The sequence below is a fragment of the Rhipicephalus sanguineus genome, chromosome 8 (assembly GCF_013339695.2).
Source record: "Rhipicephalus sanguineus isolate Rsan-2018 chromosome 8, BIME_Rsan_1.4, whole genome shotgun sequence".
NCBI lineage: Eukaryota > Metazoa > Arthropoda > Arachnida > Ixodida > Ixodidae > Rhipicephalus > Rhipicephalus sanguineus.
Window position 1 is genome coordinate 16,501,414 of NC_051183.1, and position 20,426 is coordinate 16,521,839.

Sequence of the window (20,426 nt, forward strand, 5' to 3'; positions counted from 1 at the left end):
TCTTCGAAACTTTGGGACTTCCTGCTGTGATAATCCTAACCATGTAACTCAACTATTAGCCTCACTTTAAAGAGCAAGCTTCTCAAAATATCAAAATGGTTAAGGGGTTAATTATGCAGCCATACAAATTAGTCCAGCTTTCCAATAGTGACATGGTTTATCGGATGCAGCACAATGGAGCGCCCGGCAATAACCCAGTCGAGAAGGCTATTCAGAAAAAAAAAACTTTTATTACAAACACTCATCTGAGAGGTGACACTGAAATTCCTTCGCAGGAATGAGTGCCCACGACTTCAATAAAACACTTCGTACAACACAGGCACAGCGAAGATCGTTCTGTCCAGGGAAGATATCAAGCGACAGGGAATGGGAGAAGGGGGTAGGTGGGATAATAAACTGAACGAAAAACACATCATAGGTAAAACACTGCAGTCCACGTGTGCAGGCGCTTCATAAATAAATATATTAACGTCCACATTGGAAAAGTGCTTCACTGTCCCGTTCTTCTAGAATGTGGAGAAGTCTGCGGTTTTCTTCACCTCGCCTGAGCGGCGCTTAGCCAGTTTAACAAACCACAGCATCCCACGCGCACACATACACACATATTCTTTGCAATCGGAACAAACAACATTGCGGCAGGCAAAGCAGTCACCGGTTGGTGAATGCATGATAAAAAAAAACAGCTTTGTCAACTACCACAGTCGTGACTTTTTGTAAAATGCGACACTTCGGTTGTACTATGAGTTACACGAAACTTCTTCGGTAAAGTTATGCATCATCCAAAAAAGACATCTTTAAGTAAAAACGGGCTATAATGCCCGATCGGCTCTGTAAGGTCCAAGGCACCATAGTGCGCAGCACGTCACGACACGACATGATGCAACGTGCGGGATACTGAAATGCTGGCCAGGCAGGAAAGATATGTACAGAATGGAGAGAGAGCACACATGTGTAAGGTTGGGAAAGACTGCTGGCGATTTCTTAATGTAATCTTGCCGTGAGTGGTGTTTTGTTCTTGGCTGTCACCCAACGGATGCGGGTGCTTAAAACAACTACAGTGATACACAACCGCGTAGCACTTTTGTATGCATTTCTTCTAAAAGTGCACAACATCTAGTCTTGCACAAATAAAGCAACAGGCCCAAGAAATGATGGAAGGAAAAGGTCGCATATGTCGTCTAGGCTGTTTTCTCTAACAGCTCGTTTAGGAACAAACATTTCATGGCACTGGGGGGGTTGGGTCTCACAGATTGCAAATGATTGCTCACGACAACTTAGAGCTTCTCGTTCACAGTTTAGGTATCCGGAAATGTGGTCGAGTTGTCCTAATTAGCAACTGTGGTGAATACTAAGACAAAGCAATCTGACCAAGCAACAGTGCTTCATTAACTCACCAGGTCACGACCTTAAATTTCAGCACCAACTATTTCTCAGTGATACAGATTTTTAGCACGTGATAAGCACACACTGATCATACAAGAGCAGCCAGAAAAGTGTCAAGAAGCTTCCACACTCTTTTCACACATGCTAAAGCTTTAAAATTGGGCTTCTCATTAACTCGTGAAAACAAAATGCCTCATCACTGCTTCCTAATCTTCGTGTCACAGATAAGCTCATTTTATCGGAGTTTGCAAAAAACAGCAAATATTTGGGCTACATTTGAATTACCTAGAGGTGCACAAGCATTTTCTCGTGCAAATAAGGCTAAACAAATGAAATGCTTTAGTTCGAAGCAAGAATTTTTGGAGAACTCCCACGTGAAACACAAATATCAATTTAAAGTAGCTCATGCCATAAAAATCAGCGAAGCTTGGTGTACATACAGCAGTAAAAAATAAAGGCACACATTTGCACAACCCCATCTTGTAAAACTTCTCAACTGGGAAGTGGCACAACTTCGAGACGAATTACAAAGTTACACCAAGCATAAGAATGAAAATATACCACCAGAGAATGGATGTGGCAGCACACTCAAGCAGACTGTGCAGTTATACCGAGAATTTGACAAATTGACTGACAGCTTTGACAAGTGCAATGCTGCAAAGAGACACTATTTATCTTTATCACGTAGGGTCGAAGAACAAATAAAGGAGCGTGGTCACCATTCAATAGCAGCTTCAAACCCCAAGAAGTTTCAAATTCACAAAATACAAGCAAACGGAAAAAGATGCTGACTGTAGGGTGGTGGCCTGGTTTGAACTCTACTACACATGACTACGCTTAATTAAGCATAAGACGTCAAAAAGTTTGCGAGTGTAACTTATACACACTGCCATGGTTATGATTGTAGCTTCCCTCTTCTAGCTGGACAGAATGAGTGTCAATGACAGGCACGAGCATAATTGCGCCATCACTTCCGTTTTCAATCTGCTTGACATTGGCCCACTCGCAAGCAAGGTTTGCCTCGCAAGAGCTAAACAGCAAGCATATGCCCCTATAAGGATAAAAGCTGTTGGGCTACAGATGGGCAAGAGTACAAGCAACCCATGTACATCAGACTAGACTAAAAAAAAGGAGGAAACGAAGGGTTGTGGCTGTCAAAAACTCATCAACAGTGCTTCCGTCAACGTTCCGTGCATGGGAAAAAAAGAATGAAACTTCACTCTCTCAACAAGATCACTCACGTGTGCTGAAAAGATCTGTTCCTGTTGCCCATGGGGTCACGCGTCTTGCATCTCCACAATAGCGGCATCACAACGGCACATGCTTTCTATCGCAAAGTAAAACAGGTCTCGTGCAACAATTACCACGCACAGCCCAAGCAATGAAACTTCTCTGGCTAATTCACCCATATCAGGACACCTTTGCAGCGAGGGGGTCTTGTCATTTGAACAAACCGGCGGCTGCCAAGCTACAGTCCCATCAACATATTTGTGACCAGTCTGGTCCATGTATTGGCTGTTCAGCCCTGTCCATAGTATCGGAAGCAGTCACGAAGCACATCAATCCGTGTTAAAGAAATACAGCACTTACTTAACAGCAGTCAAGAAATGCAGGCATACGGGGGAGGGGTGGGATAAAAAGCTATTGTGACAATGACCAGCCGTTCAACTAAGACCTTGGGTTATAGCTAGAACTTTATACACACGCGATCTCACCTCGAAATGATTAACGGGCCCCTCGTTGCTACCAATGAGGCCTCGATGCAGGACTTTCATTATGAACACTTGACTGACATCAGTGTCAAACAGAACTGCAATCTCGCTTTGGTTATCACAGGGCTTTCAATTTGTTCCTACCGGCCAGTGCTGGGTTCATTCGTTACAAACACTGAATGCAGTTTCCAACTTAAAGCGACAAGAGATAGCCGGGTGTGACAAAGAACACCATACAGCATTCTACTGGGTACACGCATACAATCCCCTCACAGTATCTGTCTGGCAGTGGCCAGACAAGCCAACACAGCTAATCCCACTCACAGGCAGCACTGCCAGATTTATTGTCAAACGTTTCGCTCGAAACAGGCTCAATTGGGCAAAGTATGCTTCATGATACTGCAAAGTCAAAGAAGTAGTGTCAAAGACAGTTAACATGCGCTCTTAAATGCTTATCATCTAATTACGGTTGCTCACTGATAAACTAAGCGTGTTCACAAATCGTTCGTCGTGCTGCGAAACAGCCTCAGAATTATAACTGTACAAACAGGTTTCACCACAGCGTCTACTATACAGTAGACTGCGATTAAGATGAACTCAAGAGAGCTGAGAAAATTGGTTTAGCTAACATTTACTATTCCTGATGCGCCTTAAATAAAACAGCATTGTAACTACACCATTCCTTTATGCTTTCTTGTCTAAGCAACTGAGTAACTATAGTCGGATACAACTTTAGAAGGCAGCGGCATTTCCTCCTCAAAGGCGGATGAACACAAGCCTGCACCAATGGCCACACACTCGAGACTGACGTCATGAGCGGGACGGCCAGTGGCTCCGCCTTCGGAGAACATCGGCCCGTGCATGAGGGGGACTATTTCTTTAGTCGCGGAGGCGACCGGCTGCCACGCTTCGGTCTGGGCGGGGCCTCTCCTCCCTTCTAAAGTTGTATCCGACTATAGTGATTGCTGATTGTCTCCAAACTGCATGCTATTACAGATGCTAACATTTCACCTTACTAAAAAAAATATATGCTTCTTGCACGCCATAAAAAAGAATTACAAAAAAATATTCAACATTACAAGCTGCTTGATGCTTCACGCAAGGCATTACAAAGTGCTCCATCTGCTTTACGAGCGAGGTATTTCAAGCTGCATTATGTGTGAATGCTGCTTGGTCTAGTTTATCCCAACAGTTTCGTGTCATGATCGTTATTAGCTTTGGAAAGCACCTCGACGACTTTTTTAATAGGCGGTGTTTGAAACACAGAGTTCGCAGAGCGCTTCAAGTGTTTACCATCTCTCCTAACCTAGAGGTAGCAACTGCTAAGGTGTGGATTTTGACGTCACCTCTTATTGTTACTATGGTGTCAGGCCTGCAGGTTTCCGCATCATTGTAAATGCTGATGATGTTGTTGATGCCCACCAAAACACCATTTTGCTAGAAAACTGGAGCCATTCCGAGTCTTCCAATATGGTCTTTCAACAGACGTGACATTGCGGCTGCAGAAATTTGACTTAACGATATTTGCCGGTTTATGCTATTCAGATTTCTTTATTAATTGGGTTTGCTTCAATGGCAGCCAATCAATCAATCACTCAGTCACAAGATAATGAAAATATATTATTAGATCAGGATTAGTTTTCTTGCCAAGGATTCAGCTGCCAAAAAAAGAACATAAAAACATACCACTTAGAATCCACAATTAACCTTAAAAAATACCTTCGCAAATGTATGACGTTAACCACCAGCTTTTTTAAAAACACTCAAAACTTTCATCTAGGCAAGTTTAAAGACAGCTAAAATCTGGCAACACTGCTTGCAAGAGGGGTTAATTGCTTGAACACTAAGCAGGTCATAAGTGGAGAGCTGATGCACCGACATCCGAAGCATCACTAAAGTTCCACACACGACAGCAGCCTGAGAGAGGCCGAGGTCAAGTGTCGACAATGAAGCAGTGGGCAAACTACAAAAACGATGGCGACTGGTGAAGAACAAACAAGCACTGAGCATTCCATTTCGTTCCCGGCAGCAGCGGAGTCACGATTCGATGGACAAGCGAAGACGAGATAGTTCTTGCGGAAGGATGGCGTTGCTTCTGACGAAGAGTGGGAGAGGAAAAGGTGGCTAGGGGAGGGGGCTATTTGGACAGCTTGCTGATGACGCGTATCAAGGCACCATTCTCCTCACGAAGTCGGGCGTTTTCGGCTCGCAGCTGTTCAGATTGCTGGAAGGCATAAAAAAAAGTGAGGTGGCGTGAATGTACAAGAAAAGCGATACTTGCAAACGTCCAATACAGACCTTTAAGGCACGACTTCACCCTCGCAACTTATCTACATCAACGAATTAGCCCTTTGTGACACAGTGAGTACAAAAAAATGTACAGGAGACTTACTTTTGTCATTTCCGAGTAAGTAATCGAATTCGTTTTCTGAAGAAATATGACATGACTAAATGTACAGCAATTAGATAATTATGTTGTAATTGAAATTATATTTGCTATAAAATACACTATGTTAGTTCCAACATTACCACATTACCTGCGTGGGAACTTTAGCCCTCGTTTCTGACAACAAGCTTGTGATGTTTGCCAACAAAAACTGAGAATCAGTACTTCAACTCTTTTTCTTTCAGAAATTGCCATCCATGCCTCAACTACTCTTTGGCATAGGAGCCATGTATGTCTCTGCATGTGCTTTGGTGGCTGATAAATATGGCTTGAAAGCGAGATAATTCTGGCTTCTATGAACAACACAACTGCAAATGTAATAGTCATAGAGAAATAAAACATGAACAATAAATTACTCAACACCTTTTGAAAGCAATAATAAGAGACAATAATGCTGTACCATTACAATTTAACATATAAATACTTTTGTTCCATCCACTATTCAATGCACGCATACATGCTGAAATTGGCTAAATAAAAATCAGTAATGTTACAGTCATTGCTAAACAATTCAGTGCATAGGAGTTCGACTGCTAAGCCTCCCACTAACAGCACATGGCCAGAAATTATGCTGACATTACAATAACAATAATATCTGGGGTTTAACGTCCCAAAACCACGATATGATTATGAGAGACGCCGTGGTGGAGGGCTCCAAAAATGTCAACCACCTGGGGTCCTTTAACGTGCACCTAAATCTAAGCACACGGGCCTCAAACATTTTCGCCTTCATCGAAAATGCAGCCGCCGTGATGCTGACATTACATGCATTGGTGAAAGCAGAAACAAAAAGAATGCATTATGCTTATTGCCAACTTGTTGACATATATAGTCTGTGATAGTACAATTTAATCTTTATACACCCAGCTGGCATTACGATAAAAAAATCACAGCAAGGTTTGTGTGCAGTGCCACAGTTGTTTTCTGTATTTAATGCTGAAATGATGGACTCGTGTGAAATTCAAGTATCAAAAATGCATGAAGCTATGAGAATGAATGCTGAAGCTTTCCAGCAATTTGAAATGGATGAACACAATTAGGGCTCAATTGTTATGAAAGCTGGCTAGCTGAAAATTTTGTCCTCTGCAACACACTTGCACTTCTGGCACACTGAATAACTCCTTCAATACCACAACTCATGAGAACCCACAGCTCTTTGTCCTTTGAACTTCAGGCTCTTGATGCAGGCATGCAGGTGTAAACATAATATGTGGCCAGGCATTTAAAATGGCCTCAGTGAATGTGCTACATATCTGTTTCAATGATGAAGCAATGTGACAGGATTCTCAGTGCCAAACAGCATACATTTAAACAAGCCAGTAAAGAGAACGGTCACTGCATCCCGATTATGGTTTCTCAGTACTCGGCCAAACAATACAAAAATGAAAGCCCTCAATAAAAAAATGCACTGCACACTCCAGCAAGGAGAACAGGAGAACACCGGCCTGCAAGGTGTTTGCTGTCTCAAGCAAGACACTGGCACCACTGTTTTTTCGAGAAAGGATTAGTAGACATGTTGCTGCTGCACAAACATGTTTAAAAAGTGACCTCTCAAGATGTACAGAGACAGGGTCACTCACTTAATGTTAACGTCATAATCCAGACTACTTTTCACTGCACACATATGATGCTATGTGAGTGTTCCGGCACACACAAGTCAAACCTACACATGCTGTTAAACGTGCATGATTCAAGACATACCACACTGCAGTGTTCCAGGGGAAGAACAAAAAGAATATCTACGAGTTGCAGTAGTGTAAACCAAATGCACCGTCTAGTACTGATGTGTGTGTGAACTCCAGAAAACAATGCACTCATTCATCAACATCACGTTATGTGCTCAAAAATGAGAAAACAACGCAGTCGTACTTTAATGAGGACAATGGACATACTATAGCGTAAGATAGCTCAAGGCAGCGTGCATAATAAACAAAGACAATGCAGCATGTGAGCACAGACAAAAGGCTTAAGTGCTGAAGCATGTCCTTTGCCTTATGTACTGTGTAGTCTTTGTGTATGATGCGTGCTGTCGAAAACTATAATGACTAACCAACTAGCCCACCAATAAGTCCTACTGCTCAAGACCTGCCAATCTCATGACCAATGTGTACATGTTGTGACCGTCACATGTAGCAACTACTACGTGGAGTCTAGAAAACGTTATTACAATAGAGAATGAAAGCATACGCCTACACGGACAGTTAAAGTAAATCCCTGCAACAAACAACTCCAAGTGCTTGTTTCTTATCTGGTAGGCCAGGCACACACATCTTATTAGAAAAAACCCAGAGACTTGGGAACGAACCTGGAGTTTGAGAAAGATGCCAAGAAAGCCTATCAACTCTCCTTCACAAACACAAAAGGTATACCATATGAATTTGCTTGCAAAAAAGAAGACCTGTGACCATTAAAGAAAAAAAAAAAAAAGTGACCACCCAAGTGAGGCATTACAACAAAGGACAGGAACCTGTGCTCCCGTGCTGACTCGCACATGGCCATGCTCGGCACATACATACAGTGCTGCGTAGCACACAATGTGCATGACGAAAATGCCCTTCTGATAGTTCCCACGGGCAGCATCATTGTTATAGTTTTAGATTATGTTAAAGGCAGCACAAAGTGTTATGTAAACACAAAGTATTTGTTGTGTACAAAGGGGTTGCGAATGTCTCGATGACAAACCCAGTGTTAGTTTTGTAATGTCTTGATAACAAACACGAGTTGCTGTCAAAATGGCATCATGAAATAACGCTTATTTACGCCAATAAAAAGGCGTTGAGCTTGGGAGAATACTAAAGATGCATCTCTCCTACAGAAGTTCTCAAAAGGTTTAATGCTACTAAAATATGAAGCGCCACACTCAGTGCTTCCTTATGCGTGCATAAGGATTATCAACAAAAGATCCACAAAAAGCGTCACTGCCAGTGATCACATTGGTCAAAACCTCTATGACAAAACAAGTCGTAAATGGGTATATGCACAACCCAGAAAATAAATAAATGGGGAATGTATCTTGCACAGTAACAGACAATGCGCTCGCACTTGGTACAATCGTCTGTAATCAACACGTTTGCTTTGTAGTGCGATGAAATTATCAGGAGACATTGCTCACAGGCTGACGCTTCAGGGCGACGCTATCTTCTGCTTTAGGACTGCCTTCATTCTTATTGTTACACAAAAATGCCATGCATGTTAAAGGGACACTAAAGAGAAACTATGAATCGGTTTAGATCGATAAATTGTGCTCCGAGAACTGTAATGTCATTAATTTCGCCATCATAGTTATTAATAGAGGAGAAAATCAAGTTCAAAGTTTCATTTTTAAATTTCGCACCGAAATCTCCCCACGTGATATCAGAGATTTCAAAGTGTATTTATCGTATTTTGGCACCACTGGCTCAACAAAATTACCCCAAACTTGGTATGTTAAGTCTATGGCCCCCTCAGAAGACAATGTACACTCAAACCTCGTTATAACGAACACAGATATAACGAATTATTGCTTATAACGAAGTAAATGAAGAATAGTCTTGTCATAACTACAGTGTTACAAATAAACGTTTATAACGAATTTTCGGATATAACAAAGTTATTTTCGTGGCAGATGCGACTTTGTTATAATGAGGTTTGAGTGTACTTCATTTTTATCGATTAGATACTCCGTAGTCCCTAGTAGGCACCGTCAAAGCATGTGACGTCACGGCGACTGGTGCGGAAACTTCAAGGTGGTGTCACCACCCACATTTTGTTTTGGCGCGTTTTCTCGCTTACTAAGCGTCTACTCGCAGCAAGCGTGGTGTTTTTGGTATCGTGAAACAGTTACTAATACGAGAAAAATTGTTTTGCTCTTTATTGTCCCCTTAAAAGTGTGCGTCCTCCCTTCTTTTTATGCCACTAGGCATAAGATAAATGTTCGGTGGTATGAACATCAAACCAAGCTTGAAACAAACCTCTTTTTGAAGTTTATGGCTTCCCTTAATGTATTATTTTCCATGCCTTTGACTTACTGCCAATAAGTCAATTAAAAAGGTGACAAATTCAACGCGATCAGTTCCCCTAAAGCAGAAGAAATGAGTGACCGCCCTTTGATTCCCTCAACGTCTCAGGGTTTTTTTTTTCTGTGCTGTACACAAGCCCCGACCTGCTTCCGCAAACAAGCCATGTAACGAGCCGCAACTAGTCACGCCACTCCACAGCGCATGGCAAGCCGAGTGTCAGAGTTTTGTCAGAAGCCAGGCGCCAACTCTTGCCAAGATGCGTGACCAACGAGAGCAGTCGGAAATTTTTTTTTTTACCTTCCTCATTTGGACAAGTTTGATACGACGCGAGTCAGCGCACGGTTTTCAGCCTTGAGCTTGGCGTTCTCGGCCTTGAGCTGAGCCAGAACCTGCAACGAGATGTCCACTGTCGTCAAGGTGACCATGCTTGGCATCGCAGGCTGCTGAAAGGGAAGTGTCTGATGATTCGTTGATGCCTGGGAGACGTCCGGCATCTGCCCGAAGGAATGGTCATGGCAAGTGGTCAAGGATAGGCTTGCCTCTATGACTGGTATGTTTGTCGTGCCCTTCGACGTTGCCAGAGGTGTGACGCGAGCATGGGTCACAAATGCACACAGGCATGATGCAAATTCCCTACAATAAATACTACAAGAACACTCGCATACTAAAAAAAACAGCACAATAAAAAGAAATACAAGAGACAAAGCTGATTTGAACAATGCAAGCACTACAAGGTTGCCAAATTTTCGCCGTGCCTGGGCCTACAAATGGAGATGGCGCGTTTTGTGGAGACAGCACGCAAGATGATCATGCTTGTGCCACTTCATATGTAACATCTCATCTGCATGATAATATTCCTATTCCAATCAATCTCAGAAAGAATTGCCCCTCGGCATAACCTCACACAACTAGATAAAAAACTTCAACCCTGTCTTCCAAGTATCGGACAACTTGGCTGTCAGAAAGAGAAGTTGCTCCAAAGTATTCAGTCCTTGCCAAGGTGTTGCGAGCAACACTGCCATCATCAGCTCTCGAACACATTTCTTAGGGAAAGGCCGATTCAGTATTTCATTGTAACAGTGTTTCAGCCGCTTCAAAATGCAACCCCTTCAAGAAATGACGAAGCAAAGTGATCATAAATGACCAAACTTCACTCAAACCAGGCAACTGAACTGAACAAATCAAGCAAACGAAAGCGTTCTGACAATGCGAGCAGTAGTCGTGCCATGTGCCAGTCGCTCCAACCTAATATAGTAGTGTTCGTTGCTTTGAAGTTCCTTATGTGGAGTGTTGTTCGAACACGGCTTGGTTGCAGCATGCCAGTTCTACTGCACGGTGAACAGATACAAGCGACCAAGTGAAAACAACAAGTGCAATTAATGGTAACACACCTTGAGCTCCTCTTCCATTTCCGAGATTTTCCTCTCGAGCGCTCGACGTTCCTGTGCGAAGACAATGCAAAATGTAAGGCAACCGAGAACTGAGTGAGCCCCGTTTAAACAAACGGCTCATGAATGTTTTTCAAATCTTACAAGCACGAAAAATAAAGCAAGCGTGCATATCAAAGCCCATAAGAATGAACGTCAGAACAAACTGACTAAAAATGCTGCTTAAAAACTTACTTTGTTATAAATAATAGTTCATATTTTCCCATCACAATCAAGACTGAGATAAGTTTTGAAATGGTGCTGTGAATATGGCATCGAATTATGTATTTAGACAAGATGCTATTCAGTTAGCACTTTGTAATGTTACAACTGGCGAACCAACAAAATGTAATGCTCATGACGCCTGTGTAGTGTGAAATTTTGGTTTCCATTAAGACACCCCATTGTGTTATCCCTTTCTAGTAACACCTATCAAGACGCACGCTGCTACTATTGTGGTAAATGAATACAAAGTATGCAGTTTTAGTTAGCTTGCTGTGATTATTAACTCTGTTAAAAGAAAAAAAGTTCGCCCAATGAATCTAAAGGTGCATTTTGTTTGAAAGCTAAGCGGGTATTTTACATTTGCATATACTATAACTTATTGTGCTATTTCATCCAAGAAGTGCAGGGAAAAAAAGCACGAGGAAACACCAGGTTACTAAGGAACAATTAACCAACCAGCCAACTCCAATCAACGTGCCATTTTAAAGCAAAAATTTAGATGTTCATGCCTCTCCACATAAGCTACTCATGCTAAAAGCCGATCGGACGACACTTCAAGCCTTGCAGAGTTTTCACTCCTCTGCATATCACAACAGTGATGCTATACCTTCGCAGTGCGCGTTCACTAAATTAGATGAATCAGCAAATGTGGCCGGGCTACTTCCGCTACAGCAGGAACTACTCATCACTAATTAGGCTTACCTGACTGACAAGTGACTGAACGATTTGGTTCAACATAGAGAAATCAACACTAGGCCTCTCATACACACCGTAGTGTAGGGCCTCTTCATTACAACTAACTGGGGTTCTTTTACATGCACCTGGCACAAATAATACTACACTGCTGTTTTTTCTTTTCATTCAGCTGCACATATAATACTATACTGTTTTTCTGTTTTATTTCTATTTTGATCAGAATGCAAGCCATACTCATAAAAAGTTGAACACTCAGTCTCACCAGCACAGATGCTAAGACGCAGAAGCGGATCTACTGGAAGTTGGTACAACCCTATTGTAGCTCCAATTCACCCAACGTTGCCACAACATTGCAAATGTTGCCTTAACGTTGCATACATTGCTTTAACATGTGGAAACAAATGCTACTAGAGAATTCCTTTTTTCTATAAATAATCTCTTTCAATCTGTGGATTGTTGCAATCACTTCTCCTATAATTTGCTCAAACAGTTTTGCCCAACTTGCAAATTTGGCCGATGACTAATGTGTAACGAAGACATGGGAAGCACGGTGACTATACGAGGAGTAGGCGTGACTAGCACGAATGCGCATGGCACCCTCTTGTTGAGTCTAGGTGCAAAGTGGGGGTGCTACACTTTTTTTTTTGTGCGACCAGGTTGCCGTTGCATTACCATGGTCTTCACAATGGACTCAAAAGTACACCTGGCTCCCTTTTTAAACCTCTACATAACCACTCCCAAGACATGCCAATGTGACAACTTCATGCCAATGAAAGCTTCTATCACTTGTAGCAAGGGTCATGTGATGCTCGCTACAAGGTGACAAAGCTGCGGTCACACATGCAGTGGATTGCAGCAACATTGAGCGGGACGTGTCAAGAGCTGGGCAAGGATTTGAAATGCAAAACAGAGACAACAGTGTAAAGACAGTTAAGAAAAAAAACAAGGGCTTTTTTTCCCTAGTAAACTCACCCTCTTCTCAGCATCGCTGAGTGAATTCCGATTGTTCTGGAAAGCATGCGGGTCCACAACATTGGTAAGACGACACAATACGGCTAGGTGTGAATGATTAGCAAGAGAACAGCAACAACAAAGCAACATCCCTGTTGAAACATTCCGTTTTCCATTCCAATAAATCCGTATGTCTTCCGTATAATCTGACAGTATATGCAGATTCCATAAAAATTCCGTTAAATATCAACAATTTTACGGACAACATATGTAATTATTGAAATCCAAACGAAATATCTCAACAGGAAAAGCAGACCCTTATTGGCGCAAATAAAAAAAAAAAGGCATCAGTTCTATACCAATAGCATAAACTTGTCATTTCTCAATTTTTTTTTTCTCCCTTCGTAACAGTGGCTGAACTTGGACCTAAAAAAAAGGTGAACTTGGTATATGACCTAAAAAGGTGAACAAAATATGCCATTCGCATTTAGCAATTTACATAATTTTTTAGCCATGAATGCCATGGTAGCGACACAAGGATTGCATTGCGGCTGTGCTGCAAAGCATGTGAATTTAGTCAGTACGTGATTATTTTATGATTACCATAATTATTAAATGAACTGACACCCTTGAGTTTGCACTAATGAGGGTCTGCTAAGAAAGGGGGCTTACACCCCTTCCCTGGCACACAGTCACCACCAAAACTAGAATCACAGCATTAGAGAAACTCAACAGATAATGCAGGTACTGAGTGAATGGTACTGTAGCACACTTTTTTAGCACACTGAACAGCCCTTTTGAGGCACATGGCAAGGCACAATTCGACAACCTACCAACAGGTAGGCAAACTTCACTGGGTTCACAAAGGCACTGGGAAGGAATAAGATGAGGGAGGGTTGACATCTAGTAATGGCATATTTGGGTGGCCATTTCATAACACTATGGCAAAGCTACAAAGTCCACACAAAAAAGAAAATGAGTGTCACCTTTGGCATTAGCTGGCTCTACTAATGATATCAAAGCAAGAGCATCCATTACAGGTTATTCTCGCAATATAGCTTCAAAGCTGTTCTTGAGCAAAGTCGGTGTAAAACTAGAGCGCTCCTGAATGCCCACCCGAATAAGCCACCACGAAACGCCCGATCGCAAGTTATGCCGTTCCTGCATGAAAGCCTAGAAATGAGAAGCGTAAGCGAGTTGCACATTACGAATTCCCCGAAATTTATAAGTATTTTGCCAGATATCCTAGCCCAATCATTGCTCAAGCATGCAAACTTTGCCTAGCTCAATCTGGGTTGACATTAACCGTTTCTTGGTACATTTAAAGGAAGAAACTTGGCAGATCGACAGATAAAAGCAAAGCAGATGACAAAGATGATATTTGAATAGCATGTGAATGCGAGCCAGATGGTACGTATCCATAGTTAAAAAAACATAAACCTAGACAAGATGAACACAGGACACAGCGCTGACTGCCAACTACTTGGCAACAACAAACTGAGCTCCCTTTGCAAGAAGGTGAATGGGAAGAATACAGCCACCAAGTGTTGTGTGAAGAAGCACTCTATGAACTATGTGTCATGCAGATGTGAAGTAGTGTATGAGATCCCACCACTGTGCGAAAGTTACTATATTGGGCAAACGGGCAGTTGCCTTAACGACTGTCTGCGTGAGCACGCCAACAACCTGAAAGCAAGAAGCAGCAGCAATTTGGCCATCCGCTGTGCAAAGTGTGGCTGCCTTCTGCGTTTTCAAGAGACCCGGGGACTGCGCACATACAAAGACCAGACTGCACGAGAAGTGTTTGAAGCTTTTGCAATTATGTGTAAAGATGCAGCACGTGTTAGCGGGCCCTCGATTAATATTACTGACAAGGAGTGTTGCTATCTCCATACCTAATCTCTTTTGACTAAACAAAATGGTTCCCCTGGACGCATGCACTGCTAGAAGCACCGATAATTTCTCCTCCCCTGTGTATTCCATTCCATGTATATTGCACTGTTTTCACAATAAACCAAGAAATTGGCAGTCGGGTCTTGTTCTGTGTGCATCTTGTCGATTTTTATTTTTATGCTGCTTTTTACAAAGAAATGTGACATCAACCAGTGCTCATTAGGGGAAGCAAACATCCAGTGAGAACACGTACTGGGGGCACACAGCACTCAAGGCTCACACTGAGTAACATTAAACGAAACACTACCAAAAAGCTGAACTAGGCCACATAGCGCAGTATCGCAAGATTAAGCTTCGCCTTAGAAGTTCCTAATACGTCAAAATCAAGAAAAACTGCGTGGCATTCAGTGCATCACATTTGACCAGGATGCATATAAGATGACAGAGTTAATATTTACTGACTGTAGAGAGCAGACATTTCATTTAGGCCATCAACAATTGTTTGATATCATAAAGCTGAGGTCTGAAGTCTGCCAGTAACTCATCAATAAAAATTTCACAAAAAGAAATGTAAGCTCTCTCGTTAAGAAATCTCCACATAGCTCGTTTGTGAGAAGGACTGTCGCAGAATCCTGACAAACATTGTGAGAATGAATTTCATGCAAACTATAAATTCATATATGTATTGAATTCGCCAGCTTATACAGTAGCAGATGCAGTTCAAAGAACTGAGATACTTCCTTTTGATGCGATTAGAGGCTTGCTACTATGCTCTCATGCTCTCTCAAAGATTTGGCATTTCGCAAATTTTTGCTAAATATTTATACCGTATAAAGGAATACGGAATACAATTCCGTTTCCTCCGTGTCGTTGCACTTTGCAGCACATATGTGGGGGACCCGATGTATTTCGAAATGGCCAATGAAAAGCGTTGTATGAACACTTTTTTTAACAGCAATGTTAAAAGGTGCTACTCAAATGGCACTGAATAGAAGAGCATAGGGTGCACGATGAATAGTATTCCGTATTTTAGGATTCAGTATTTCCGAATAATATTCCGTATTTCAGTATTCCGTCTTTGGAAACGGTATTCCGTATTCGTGGTACGGTATAGGCCCGCTGGAGTGTGCACTATACTTCACTTTTTGAATAAGCAGATATTCCCACCACCCACCAGGAAACCAAGCCCCTAGTTTACTTGTAGTGCTCACCAACTGTGCCTTCTCAAGCTGACGTCTCGTCGTCTCAAGCTCGTCTTCCGTCCGAGACAGTTTGCCTTTCAGCTTGTTGTAGTCCTCCTTCAGTTCGGTGTACAGCTGGATCACATGAGACAAAAGAAACACACATGTACACCCAGACGTGCAAACAGGCTCTGTAGTGTTTGGGAACCATCAGCATTGCTCAAAATACAGTGGAGTTGAAAAAAAAAGCATACTCCCATATCTATGAAAATACGCAAGGAAATCTGAGCTGTACATGTAAATTGTACCATGAAAACTAATGTCATTAACTTCACCATCATAGCTTTTTAATACGGGAGTAAATTAAGGTCAAAGTATCATTTTTATATTTTATGTCGGAATATAGATGTGTGACGTACCGGATTTCAAAGTATATTTTTCATACTATGGCGGCACTGGCTAAACAAAATTGCTTGAAACTTGGTATATTTATAGTCTATGACACCCTCATAGGCCAATGTATTTCAATATTCCCAATTATGAACTACGTAGGCCCTAGCAGACACCGCCAAAATTTATGACGTCGGGGTGATTGGTGCGTAAATTTCATGGAGGCGTCACCTCCCGCATTTCCTTTTTGTGCTTTCCTCACCAAACATACTCTTGCAACAAGCGTGGTGATATTGATATTTTGAAAGAGTAACCTACTAATACGAAAGAAATCGTTTTTCTCTTTAGTGTCCCTTTAAGATAACAGCATACCTGCTGACGTGTGAACCAAAGCACATGACTTTCAAGGGATAAATGCGAATTTTATTAATGTCTAGCTTTAGGAGCCAGCAAACCTTTAAAAGGAGATTCTTATACAAGCAGCACATAGTTTTGTAGGCCCCATTGGTTCTTTAAGCGACTTTACTGTTATAAAGTTTGCCTGCGGCAGGAACTTGTCTGAAGAAACTTTTTCAACATAGGAACCTCTCCAACGTCTTTTCCTAGTCAGAAGAGTTCCACGAGTGCGATCAAAGACCGATAGGCAAGACTTTTAAGCTAACATTGTTGAAATAGCATGTGAAAAATTTTGTACTGCTAGCTCCAAGTCAAAGAAGTTCCGAGTTTGAAAGAAAATCATGTTTTAGTGGTCCACATATCGCTAGCACAGTTCAAACCACCCACCTACGAGAACGGCCTTCTGACGCAGACATGACCACCTTTTACTCGCTTTACACCCAACAGCATGAGCTGCGGCGCAGCAGAGGAAGGGGCTTTAGTGGAGCACAGCCCGGAGAAAACGGAACTTCTGGGCGTCGTTGTGGGTAATGTCAAGTTCTTTTTTGCATGAATCAGACTGAAATGAACTAGTTCTACTTTATTCCATCTTGTAATGCACTCAAATGTTCTTTTCTGCCATGGGTAGTTCAATTACTTACGTTTAATTGTACTGAGGCCCTGCTAGATCTTGGGCTTGTGTTCGAGAATATGCCATAGTGGCACAAATCATGTCCTACATTTACCTTAATTTCTCGATTGCTAAAGCACTTCTGCATATATATTGGCATTTTAGATGTTCTCAAGCAATGACCTTTCACTCTGATATAATTTGTCATTTGCCTTTAGTGTCCCTTTAGAGGGACCGACAACTGCTCACAACGTGTGATTAGATCCTAGTAAAAATGAAAAGACAGTAAAATATAGTAACAGATTCCAGCATCCTTTTCGCGTTGTCAATAGGATGTATATTTTTAAATCGTGTTTAAAAGTAACAAAAACCGGTATGCCGTGCAGCCTAGCGGAAGAGTCTTGAAGCTGGATTATGGAGTCGATCACTTTTTGCTGTACGTAGTCACGTAGTCTGATGCTGTCATGCATGTCATAATAAGTCCTGGAAATTAGAGTATGTATATTATCTATCCCCGCTCTAGTATGTGCTGTTTACGAGGTAAAAGAAGTTGCACGGTGAAAAGCGGCGCTGCCTTTGCGGTAACCAGCGGACATGTAGAGCCGCAGCGCACACGCACGCATGCGCAGCAAGCCGCCGCGCTCGAAGACAAACTGCACTCGCGCTCACTGTTTGCAGCATGGGTTGTCACTTGTGTTTATGACTTCATATTCGCCGCAAATTGAAAAATTCTGATTACTAATGTTTCATGGAGTTTTCCACGTTACCGTTCCATGATTAGACCACCGGCAAGCCTTCCGTTGCGCTAAAGAAACTGGGCACCATAAAAATTGGTTGTCGGTCCCTTTAGCTTATGAGGGTCATCTTCTCAATTGCCTGGATAGGAGTGGTCACCCCAGCCGCTGTCTTGTGCATACCTTTTTGTAGTCAAGCTCGTCATCATCCTGGAGGCTGGCTGCACTGCTACTGAGCCGCGACTCTGTCTCGGACTTGGTGCTGTCCGCTAGGGAGCCCGCGGATCCGCTGCGGCCCCGGACCGTGTCTGGAGTGCTCTGCACAAGGTTGAAGGTCCCAAGCGGCAATCGGACTACATCCCAGAGCTTGTTTCTCAGCTCAGCTGGCATTCACTCCAACCAAGCTGCAACCTTTCCAGAACCTTTTTGTCACTCTACATTCTAAGACAAATATGGTACTTGTGGGGTCTTTCTGCCACACAACAATAATCACGTCATCTATCTTGCATACTTGAATTTTTGCTGAGCACCCAGCACTTCCCAGCCACGAAACAGCGTGCAGCTATGAGCATGACAAAGCACTCGTGAGAGGAAAGTAGCGAGAGCACAGTTTTACAGACAGGAAACACAATCTGGCCCAATGAAGACTATTGTTGTGGGGCAGAAAGATGCCCCAAATACTCCTGTTTGCCTTAGAAAGTAGAACAGTCTGCACCCCCTGGGGAGTCTTTTGCTCCAAAAACAATGCTATCTAGCTTGCTGGGGTTTCCTTTCTTGAAGGCTCAGTGTTCACGTCTTTCTAATCAAGAATGGATGTTGACAGCATGTGAAATTAAAGCAAGGATAGATGACAATTATTGTTGCATGACAAAACACAACCCCAAAGAGTTCAATCCTTTCTGGAGTGTTTAACAATGGATAAACCTATGATTACGCAAAAAAAAAAATGATGGCTCCTTTGGAGCCCCAATTCTCCTTCGCAAACACAGGCTTGCAATAACATGGGTTTGCCACGAAGCAGCAAACTTGCGTTACTGGCCCTCCAGTGACACAGGCCAACCACCCAGTACACTAAATAATGGCATGTTGCTTATGGTACTTAAAATGATAGCTCCCGACTCTATTGTTGGTAAAATGCTAGTCACCATCACAATGCTAGCCACCAGTGAATATCCACAAAAAGGTAAGTTTGGGCGAGTTCAGTTTTCGAAGAAAAACCAGCGCACAAAAAACGAAACAAGAAAAAGAGAAAAGAAATTGTGTCTTCCTTCTCTTTCTTGTCTTCGCTTTTTTTTTAAATTGAATATCCACAATTTTTAAGAGACCCATTGATATTTTCTCAGTAGCTTCTAGTCACAGTCATATGGATGACAAGTTTTGGTTATTAGAAATCTTTAGGCTGTCATCAAGTATGCGCATATATTCACAAACCTAAATTAGCAGCCTCAATAGCCATCCCTGTACAAAGGCAGCTTTGTTGTTTTTTTTCTCTTTCTTTTTGAAGTCACACACATGCGTATAAACGCACTCACGTATAACGTTGCGAGGCCTCCGGCGGCTCTGGTGGCACCGGTGTAGCTCCGCGACAGCGTCGGGCTGCGCGACGGCGACATGCGGGCGCCGGCAGCCGTGTATGCGCTCAGGCCGGCGCTGCCCCGCAGAGGGCTCCGTGGCCGATCGACGCTGTAGGACGCGGGCGAGGGCGACAGCGAGCGGCTCAGCGCCGTCGGAGCGGCCAGCGAGCTATACGGCGTGCCCAGCCCAGAGGAGTAGCCGCTGTAGCGGCTACCCCCGCCGCCGCCGCCGAAAAAACCGTACGACATGACGGGTGCCGAAGGAGAGGCGACGAAGAAGCACCGATCGCCAGGCCGACCCAGACGGCCGCTACCACTTTCAGCCCGCTACTGCCGTCTACCGGGAACCGGGGTAGCCAGGGAACGGCGCTAGATCGAACGTCTACGCGTAGGACTGTTCTGGCCCGGTGCTGATTGGGCGCAGTGCCGGCCAGACGAACCGCGCAGGTCAGACCGGAGAGAAAGAATTCCACTTCGAGCGGCGACTGCAAGGAACCGGACGCCACGGCCTGCCCCGCCACAACGGGATATCGCGGTCTTTCCCAATGGTCTATGCCCCTGTGACGCGTCTATTCCGACTGACTATTATACAATAGTATATTCTAGGCACTAAAATTATACGGTGTGCACGGAAGGTCAGCGTCCACCGTGCGTTGGGATAACCACCGAGGAAGTGTCTGCGTCACTCAAGCTTGAGTACCAATGAAAAGCTTTCTAACCAGGAGCTTACAGGGATCCCGATGGTCTATCGCACCTGTGACGCGTCTATTCCGACTGACGGTACGCACGAAGATCAGCGTTCAGCGCACA

The 20,426-nt window shown here is 43.1% G+C and overlaps 1 protein-coding gene across 4 annotated transcripts in view; it reads right to left on the bottom strand.

Annotated features, from left to right (window-relative positions):
* Positions 1 to 215: 215 nt before the first annotated feature.
* LOC119401456 (protein phosphatase 1 regulatory subunit 12A) overlaps positions 216 to 20,426 on the bottom strand; it is a 90,736-nt gene continuing 70,525 nt past the window's right edge. Inside the window, exons 14-19 of one of the 4 annotated variants that reach the window (XM_037668279.2) lie at positions 18,226 to 18,360; positions 15,943 to 16,047; positions 12,860 to 12,895; positions 10,931 to 10,981; positions 9,837 to 9,928; positions 216 to 5,319 (exon numbers count right to left, since the gene is read on the bottom strand). In XM_037668279.2, coding sequence (XP_037524207.1) covers positions 9,842 to 9,928; positions 10,931 to 10,981; positions 12,860 to 12,895; positions 15,943 to 16,047; positions 18,226 to 18,360 — 414 coding nt within the window. In that variant the 3' untranslated portion in view covers positions 216 to 5,319; positions 9,837 to 9,841. The remainder of the gene's footprint in view (positions 5,320 to 9,836; positions 9,929 to 10,930; positions 10,982 to 12,859; positions 12,896 to 15,942; positions 16,048 to 18,225; positions 18,361 to 20,426) is intronic. The other 3 variants (XM_037668281.2, XM_037668278.2, XM_037668280.2) reach the window with 3 other exon arrangements.